Source organism: Pungitius pungitius, chromosome 12, assembly GCF_949316345.1.
Source record: "Pungitius pungitius chromosome 12, fPunPun2.1, whole genome shotgun sequence".
Lineage (NCBI taxonomy): Eukaryota > Metazoa > Chordata > Actinopteri > Perciformes > Gasterosteidae > Pungitius > Pungitius pungitius.
This window is the reverse complement of record NC_084911.1, coordinates 16968359-16978517: the sequence shown is the minus strand read 5'-3', so window position 1 is coordinate 16978517 and position 10159 is coordinate 16968359. Positions and strand designations below refer to the sequence as shown.

At 44.1% G+C, this 10159-nt stretch overlaps 1 protein-coding gene across 1 annotated transcript; it reads right to left on the bottom strand.

Moving 5' to 3' along the window:
• Positions 1 to 477: 477 nt before the first annotated feature.
• On the bottom strand, positions 478 to 2685 carry LOC134132934 (gastrula zinc finger protein XlCGF17.1-like). Its single transcript, XM_062565927.1, has one exon. The coding sequence runs from the start codon at positions 2604 to 2606 to the stop codon at positions 1692 to 1694; it is 915 nt and encodes a 304-aa protein (XP_062421911.1). The 5' UTR covers positions 2607 to 2685; the 3' UTR covers positions 478 to 1691.
• Positions 2686 to 10159: the final 7474 nt, after the last annotated feature.

The following is a 10159-nucleotide window of genomic DNA, read 5'->3' as shown; positions in this document are numbered from 1 at the left end:
TATGATCCTCTCCACATTTGGGACAGCTCTGTTTCCCATTACAGGCTGCTGCTATGTGCCCATACCTCGGCCATTTGTAGCAGCGCAGTGGGGGAGGGATGTAGGGCTAAGACTGACATGCACTCCACACAGATAGGCCACCCGTCCTTATATATACACACAGTATATGTACATTAATTCCCCAAAACCACCCGTAACATTCACTTTACAGCGCGAGAATTACGTGTCCCTGTAAATTAGTACAGTATCATTTAAAATGTATCTACCTTCGTTGTGAGTTCTGCAGCACAGTGGGGTAACTCACGAAATGAATACAAATATTTTCGTTAAAACATTTCTGCGGTCTATAATTACCTCCTTTAGTCTTTTCCATATGTAACATGTGTGGGTTAGAAATGGCAAAAGACAACTGTCATTTTTTTTTTTCAAACATTTATTCAATTCTGCAAAAGACAAAATAAATCCTTCATATCTTTTTTGCACCTGTGCTTGCTCAGCAATGTTTTCTACTTTTTGTTTCTCAACACACAAAGATGTATTAGTTCGATATATAAATATGTACGCAACTCAATATGAGGATTGAATAGGAAAACTAAAGCCTAAAAAAAGTTTCCTAAAAAAACGTTAAAACAATATAAACAAGAGTAAGAACTCAATGCATGAAAAACAGTAAAAGGCCTTCTGGTATTTTTCTGCACATTAAAAATGCAAAAGAGAATTTGGTTCACGGAAATTTATGCATTAATACATTGATAATATGACAGCTTGCAGTAACACAAATGGAACATAAAAATCAGTCAAACAAGTTTGGGTAATGTTACAATGTTAACAGTGGGAAACATGCCTTAGATAAGGGGTTCTTAACCTTTTTGAACTCAGGGCCCAAATGTACAAATATGCCCAGGCGCCCGTTCAAATATTAACACTATTATATATATATATATATATATATATATATATATATACATTAACTAATTGATAATCATAGGTTGGATTTGTATTCAATGACTAAATAAAATAAAAAAAGCAAAAACCTGATACACAGAAAAAGACAGCTGGCTTTTAAGTAAGATTTAGATTTGCAATGCTGGGTTCACACGTAAAATGCCAAGGGGATTTTCGCCACTGTTTACTCACCCAACTAGTTATTTTGTTTCATTCATGTCCCACTTTATGTGCGCCTGGAAGGGGCGTGGCTTATCTCTGTTACTTGTCTCTGTAAAGAGGGTTATAATAATTCTTTGCCCAGAGTAGAAATATTTCAACTGCCCACGGGTAAAAACCCTCTAGATGGCGCTCGTGGACCGATGGTTTAGAATCACTGCCTTAGATTACACCTTTCCAATGAATTAATAGCTTAGCATAGTTTATAGTTTGTGTGTGACTGACAAGAACATTTTGTTCTTGGAATATGAACTTCTGACCATCTTTTAGAAGATATTTAAATTAATTTCATTTTGTACATCACACGTGACATCCTGTGACCCAAAACCCTCGGGAGCATAGGAAAAACCAAACAAGAGTGTCGTCCCAATAAAAGAGTGTCGTCCCAATAAATCCCTGTGAGGAATTCTTAGATAGTTGGTTGTAATTGTGAACATGAAGAGTAGCTTCAAATATGTGTCATTATAGCTTTGCGACGGATATTCAAAACTCACGTGGGAAACGGTAATGTAAATTAGGGAAAGACGTTAAAGGGGATTCTCATCTGAGTTTTCATGTGGACTTTTAGATATACACAGCGTATGACATCTCATGTGTCTCTTCACATCTCTACTTCTAGTGAAACATTTACCACACTGTGAGCAGCTGAAAGGTTTCTCTCCTGTGTGACGTCGCATGTGTTTCTTTAGATCTCCATTTGTAGTAAAACCTTTGCCACAATCTGAGCAGCTGAAAGGTTTCTCCCCTGTGTGACATCTCATGTGTACATTTAGACTTCCCCTTTGGGTGAAACATTTACCACACTGTGAGCAACTGAAAGGTTTCTCCCCTGTGTGCAATCTCATGTGACTTTTTAGATATGGACTTTCAGAGAAACATTTACCACAAGCTGAGCAGCTGAAAGGCTTCTCCCCTGTGTGCAATCTCTCGTGTATTTTTAGACTTCCCCTTTGGGTGAAACATTTACCACACTGTGAGCAGCGGAAAGGTTTCTCCCCTGTGTGACATCTCTCGTGTATTTTTAGACTTCCCCTTTTAGTGAAACATTTACCACACTGTGAGCAGCTGAAAGGTTTCTCTGATGTGTGGGTCATCATGTGTTTCCTCAGCTTCTGAATGCAACCAAATGTTTTCTTACATTCAGAACAGATCAAAGGTTTCTTACTTGTTCTACATCTAGAATCACTGGCAAACTCTTCACCAGACAGAGGTTCTCTGGTCTCATTCCAATCACCACTGTCCTCAGTCTCAGAAGAGTCTCCAGTTTTCTTATCAGTATCTGGAGGACTGGCCGGACCCGAGTTGCGGTCTGGTTCTGGTCCTCCACAGTCCTCTCCATCACCTCCTGTCTCCATCTGTTCAGTTTTTCTGTGATTAGGTTGCGAGGAATGAGCTTCCACTTTAACATCTTCACTCTTCACAGGAGTGAATGACACAGTCATGTCAGCCTTCTCCAGCCCTTGAAGCTGCTCCTCTTTAATGTGGGGGGGCTCCGGATCTTCCTGCTGTTCTTCTTTAAGCACAAACCACTGATGGAGGTCTGTGGATAATAATAAAATGCAAACAATATACTTGATTAACTAAAATATTAACTATTACCATCCACTTAGCTAGTTCATTATTTCATGCTGTGACCAGGCTATTACTGTACAGGGGGCTTAGGATCCTCCTGTACCTCTTTAATGTGGGGGGGCTCTGAATCCTCCCAATGTTCTTTAAGCACAAACAGCTGCTGGAGGTCTGTGGACAAACAATATAGTCCACTTAGCTAGTTCATCCTTTAAACGGACTATTACGTTTTAATGTCTTTGAGATAAACATCTATAAGTACATACTGAACAATTTGCTTATTGTATCTGTCATTGAATGAAGTCACTATTTCTGGGTCCTTGGGTTCAGTAACCATTGACGCGTTGGCCTGCACAGGTCTCTCTGCGTACTAACATTTCAATAATGGTCTACGATCACTTATGGAGAGATTTCCGGGTATGACACTGTGGTGGCGGGGTGTGGTTAGCGCGGCTGCAGGGGGCGAGAACGGGGGAGTGGTTCAGGGAACACTGCCGGGGATTAAATAGCGCAGCTGGCCAGCGTCAGGATGATTGTGTGTTCCCCATTAAAACAGTGAGCAGGACTCAGGAGCAGAGCGAGTCGAAGCGACGCCAGCAGCGGCAAAGCAGAACGGCAGAAAACACTGTGCAAGAACACAAATAAAGAACCGTTCCGCAGTACGACGAGTGTCCGTGCCCTTATTCCGTAGAACCCGGCAAACGATAGCCAGGAACGGCTACAGTGGCGCCTGACCAAGGGACGACCAGGGCATGGACGGACAGCACAGCGAGGGAGCGGTGCAGCCGGTAATCGCGCTGGGGCAGATGCTGGCGGAGATCGCGGCCATGCAGAGGGACTAAGCCGAGGCCAACCGGCACTTCATGGGGGCGCTGCAAGCGCATGCGGACCGGCAGACCCGCGCGTTGGAACAACTGGCAGCCCGGCCAGCTGCTGCCCCTCCTGCACCAGGCTCCTCGGCGTACGCGGGACTGGTGGTCCACAACATGACAGATGACGTCCAGGCATATCTGGAGATGTTTGAGGCGATGGCGGGGTCGTGCGGCTGGCCGGCGGAGGAATGGGCAGTCCGCCTATTGCCACTCCTAACCGGGGAGGCGCAGATGGCAGCCCTCGGCCTTCCTCCTGGCGCCAGCCACACGTACGCGGAGGTGAAAAGGGCCATCGTGGACCGGGTAGGGCTGTCCCCCGAAGACCACCTCAGGGCCTTCCGAGAGGCTAGGCTCTCCCCGGGGGACCGCCCGTTCGCATTCGCGCAACGCCTGAGGGACTCGGCGAACATGTGGCTACAGCCGGGGTGCGCGGGGGGAGCGCCGGCGGTGGTGGAGAAGGTGGTGACAGAGCAGTTCCTGGAGGGGTTGCCGCCCCGGACGGCGGCGTGGGTCCGCTATCACCGACCAGTGACCCTGGAAGCCGCCATCACCCTAGCCGAGGACCACCTGCCGGTCCACCCTGGCTGACAGAGGGAGGACGCCCGACCTCCGGCGATCGCCCGGCCGGTCCCGGCGCGGCGAATGAGGGCCCCGCAACCACCAACCCCTTCCCGGTTTCCCGAGGCCCCGAGCCCGGCCGGACCCGGCAGCCTTCCTGACCCACCGAGAGCGCCTCAATCGTCAGGGCAGGAGTGTTGGAGGTGCGGGCAGCCCGGACACCATTGCCGGGAGTGCCCGCTGGCCTGCCCGTGGCCCAAGACGAAAAAGGAGGTGAGGCGGTTTTTGGGGCTGGCGGACAGGAGGTTCATCCCGGGCTTTGCGGCGCTGACCAGCCCCTTAACTGACCTGACCCGGAAAGGTGCCTCAGATCCGGTCCAGTGGACGGAGCGGTGCCAGTGGGCGGTTGAGGCAGTGAAACGCGCTCTCTGCGGGGAACCACTACTCCACACACCTAACTACTCTCTCCCTTTTGTCTTTCAGACGGACGCGTCGAACAGAGGCCTGGGGGCCGTTTTGTCCCAGCAAGACTTCAGACTCGACTTGAGACTCGTCCTCGAAAGACTTGAGACTCGACCTCTGGGACTCGTGAGCATCTCTGGTACTAACATTTCAATAATGGTCTACGATCACTTATGGAGAGCTTTCCGGTTATGACACGCCACTGAGGAGACGTGTGGAGCGAGGCTCCGGCAAAATGAATATATTGGTACCTTACTACCTAAAGCAAGATAGGATACACTTCATGCAATGTTGAAAGTCTAACTGGGACCCAGACGACGGAGGATAGGGGAGACGTGTGTGTTCACCCGCACAGGGTGTAGGCTACGCCTACTTAGGGGGCCTCAATTGGGAGAGGCCCTTGTTATTGTTTTTTGGATTATTTTGAATGCACATTATTCACTCTATCATATGGCATGATTAAAGAATTGGGTGCAACTAAGCTTAATTTGCTGACTTTATCATGGTTGGTGACACCAAAATAAATGTTATTTCGTGGAATCTTAGGGGTCTCCGGGAGATATTAAAATTTAAAAAAGTAATGTCGAGACTGAAGCAGCTAAAAAGACAGCTTTTATCCGAGAAACCCATCTGCTCCCCAATGAATACACGGAAAAAAGGTGCCTGATCAAGTCATAGTTGCCTCATTGACCTCCCAAGCAAGAGGAGTAGGAATATTTATCCACCCATCTGTTCTAATACGAGTCCTCAACACTATACAAGACGCAGCCGGCAGATTTGTTATTGCACAGGATTCTTTATCAATCCAAGATCTAAATTTGGTGTGAATTTACGGTCCTAACAACGATGATGCAATTTTATAATAACTCGTTTCTAAGTAGGGTTGTCACGATACCAACATTATGACTTTGTGGTATCGGGTATCATAATATTTTGGCAGGTATTATCAAATAAAATACTGGAATATTTATCTATGAAAGTTATAAATAAAACATCTGTAAGGTTCCCTTTTTATCAGCTTGTTCCTGCCCAGCTTTTTGAACACTTAACAAATGGCATTCATATTAGTATTAACCCGCAGCAAGATATTCATGAAAACGACATGGTAAAATCATAGCATTGATTTTACACGGCTATATGTGGGCCTATTGTCCGTATCTGACTATTCTGACTACAGTTATTTCCATAAGTATTAATTACATCATTTTACAGATGTGTTTGAGGTGGAAGAAAATGGACACATAATTAAAGGGCAATTTCTATGAAACTAAATCTGTGCGGGGTTGAAATAAAAAGGTGATTGAATTTCTAGCACTGAATATTTATGCATTGAAATTATGTACCTGAATGTTTTCCAACATTAAAACACCGCAAAAAAATTCAACCTAAAAAAAAAAAAGGTTGAAATATTCAGCCGCAAAAGAAATGGAGGTTACAATATTCAACCCACTAAATGTCAACCTTGAGACACCAACATCCGGGACACTAAGGAAGAGCAATCGATTCTAGATTCAAGATCAGAAGCGTGCGTCAAGCTAAAGGAGCGAGCACCCAAAACACCTTTGGCTTCGGATTGTAGCCATGTCCAATAATAACGGGGCTTTAACTCTTCTTTATGTCATCAGTGTGGCAACGTATGAAGAAATACATAAAAGAACATATAATGTTCAACCTGAAACAAAAAGTTTGCTTGCCACTGACGATATACAACTTACAAGGGTCTTTCTGAAGGAAATAGTCTGACCTTCTCCATCAATGTTAATTCTATGAACTTTACTATGGATTTCTAACAGGGCTGTTTTCAACTACAATATAAATATCAAACTATGAACTTGAATATTGTATAAATATGATATATTATGAATATATTTTAACAGGAGTACACTTTCCTCAAGAGAGCTTTATTTTTGAAACCTCACAAAATCATTTACACATGAGTGTATGATACTGCAGGTACTTAAACGTTACCTTGCTCCCACTGATGAGCCCTTGGAGCCAGAGGAGGAGGCAGCGCGTCAAACACGGGGCACACTCAATCTTTTTTTCTTTGCAGCGCCAGCCTCACTGCTCATTTTAACAGATAGGACAGCTCCGCTCGGGCCACCCGGCTCCCGCGCGCACACTGGTCTGATGCGTTACAAATTCACAACAACCGGGACGCTATCCATGATCGATCGCGCTGTTATGCTCACATTTCCGGTGGACACTTCGTTGGTGTTCAGCGGTTTCTATTTCCGGTCGGCGCAGTCCGACTGAGAATCGAAACTAGGAATCGAATTTTAAACTTTTGAACGATACCGGGTAAATCGCAAAGCTAGTCCCGATTCCAATCGATTCTCGATACCCAACCCTAATTACAACTATACAAATCAGCAAGAATCCTATAAGCTCGGTTAGTAGAGTGTGTAGCGCAGCCGATTTGAAAGTTTACCCATGGTCATGAAGACTCATTTAACGTTACGTGGACTTTGAATGCCGCTTAATACCCAACTGAGCTCAGAAAAAGGATCCTTCCACCGGAGAAAGGTCTAGCGCAAATCGTGGCAGTGGCAACTCGCTGAGGCACTTCCTGTTGCAGGCTGCGGTGCCGCGGTGATTCGTGGCAACTGCCTCGACTCTGTGGCAACTGCCGCGGCGAGTTGTGGCAACTGCCTCGACTCTGTGGCAACTGCCTCGTGTGTTTACTCGGTCAAGAGAGGTAGCTCGAGCGGTGCCATGAGTTCGGGTACCGGTCCCTCGGTCGGGGGAGCTAAATGGCCCGGTGCTTCGAGTTAAAGGAGCGTTACTACGATCTACGGGATCGATTCCTCGGCTGGTAGCGGTACCGGGACTTTAAGGGAGAGGTGCCACGACTGCTAAGGGAGCCTTAGCTCTCGGCTGGTCGAGGTACATGGAGTTCAATGGAGAGGTGCCGCGAGTGCTAAGGGAGCCTTAGCTCCGGTCGAGGCAGGCAGCTCGAGCTGTACCGCGGGTACAGGTACCGGTCCCTCGGTCGGGGGAGCTAAATGGACAGATGCATTGTGTTATAGGATCGTTACTACGATGTATGGGCTCGATTCCTCGGCTGGTAGCGGTACCGGGACTTTACGGGAGAGGTGCCACGACTGCTAAGGGAGCCTTAGCTCTCGGCTGGTCGAGGTACATGGAGTTCAATGGAGAGGTGCCGCGAGTGCTAACGGAGCCTTAGCCCCGGTCGAGGCAGGCAGCTCGAGCGGTGCCACGGCTGTAAAGGTAACGGTGCTACGGAGGGTGAGGGTGCTGCGATTGTTAGGGAGAAGTGCAGTTTCCGTTACTTTTAGTATTTCAACAATATATGACCGTATAATACATTTTAAGTGAGTTGCCGCGTCGAGTCGTGGCAGCTGCCACAACTTCACGACAGCTGCGTCGACTTTGCGGTAATGGTGGCTTGACTGTTCCCGTTTTCTTTTCATATATTGACAATACTATGCGGTCATTGAGAGTATTAGTATTGTTAGTTGTAATTGGTTTAGTCATAAAACGCCGATAAGTGATACAATGGCTTCCCGTTTAAGTCCAGCTAAGATAATATGGACTAAGACCAGTTTGCCCTTGTTGCCTTGGTAACAAAAACCACTTTCCGGCAGCTCCCCGAAGGAATGCAAATTGTAAATATTGGTAAGATGCATTGTAACGTTTAAAATATCATAAGATCAAGATCCCATAAAACCTAATGGGTTTTATATATGTGTGTGTGTGAGAGAGTGTGTCTTAGGTATATGTGTGTGTGTGTGTATATTTGTATATACTTGCTGCAGCAGCTGGTATAGCTTGCAAAGAAGTAATCTCGACATGCAGCTGTACAATAACAAGTAACGTCTTAGAGTCGCTTTTGTTTTTGTTTGTCGCTTGTATAAACAAATATAAGAAGGATGACTACTTCTAAGTCAGTGTGTTTATATGTATATATAATGTGTTACACATTTTTTTCCACATCATTCAAGTTATTTAGCCACAAGAGTATATAGTATATCTTTAGTTTGTTGTTGTTTACTATGTTTTTGAGCACTTTTTAATATCACTCTATACCTTTTGTAAACAGTAACCGTACTTAACTTTATTAATTTATTGTGAGAAGTAATTTGTTCGCCTGGCTGTTTTTTCAGACACTAGTCTGCTGGTGTAGTTGCTTTGTGTGACACATATAGCACTGCCTGCTTATGTTGCCTAAATGTTGTGAATATAACCCTTATATCAGGGATGGGCAACTTAAATGATTGAGGGGGCAGCGCACTTCCTAGCAAGATTTATGACAAAAATGGCCCGGGGCAGCCAGTTGCCCATCCCTCCTTTTATATCATCATGTGAATTCACACAGGTTTTTTTGTTTGTTATATAGCTTGAAGAAATGTATGTTGTTAATGTATGTTATGTGTAAAATTGTATATCATTGTCTAATTTACTTTTAAACCTCCAAACAAATCCAATTGTGTGTTTGACTCATTGTTGAAGTATTTCAATGTGATTTATGTGTTCTAGCCTAAACAATTGATATTTATTTGGTGAAATCAGCTATTAAATTATACGTACTATTTCCAAAGTGCAAAGACTTGATCAAAGTTTGTCACACACACGCAAAATGAACAAATACTCTTTGCATTTCTATTCACGCCACAGATATTGGCAAAATAACAAGAGACCCTCTAGTCCTGCCTCTTGATTACGACAATGCTATAATACAACACAGATTCATCATCTGCAGGCATAATATACCAACAACATGATTTGTCCAAGCTGATCAAAAAAAATAATCGACAAGTTCCGTTTAATCTTTTTTTCATTCATTCTAAATGGAGTGTAATTTAATTGTGGGTGAGCATGCGTATCTGCAACATCACTTACTTGACTGTCACAATGCTGGCTAACAGCGGTTTTGCACGTCAAGTTGACATCACTGTAATCACAGAATCTGGTAGTTCATTCAAAGACATAATATCTTTTGCATTGCTGAAGACACGTCAGGAGGTGACAGAGAAAGCAAAGTAGTGGTAAGAAATGTTCAAATCTTTGCAATAAAAAACCAATATGCAATTACAGAGATGATTTTGAGTCCAGTAATTTATATAGATGTAAATACTGGTAACTCAGATTAAATACTGATATTCAATTTTAAATGGGTATTGATGGCTTGATTATTGTTTGTTCATATAATCACATACCCATTATTTAACAAAGTAAAGATTACACTTTTAGGTGTTAAATGAAACAGATTTTCATGTATTATTAATTCATTATTGTACTTGTTTAATTTGTACCTCAAATGCTCTATAACTTTTAATAATTAATTTGTTACGACAAACTTCCCGCTGTCCTTCCCATGGAAGAGGAAGAACAAGAGGAAACTCTTCAGGACCTCCACAATTGGGAAGATGACCTAAACGAGGACTCTCCAGCGGAGCTTTTTACCTTTATTTTCGAACAAAAGAAGCACTACCAAAAGTTCTGCACTGCAATGCTAGATGAAAAAAATTTGAAAGCATTTGCAAAGTTTGAGCAACAGTAGTGCTGACAAT

Coding starts and splice junctions, on each gene's coding strand:
- LOC134132934 (XM_062565927.1), bottom strand. CDS start 2,606: ATGACTGTGTCATTCACTCCTGTGAAGAGTGAAGATGTTAAAGTGGAA.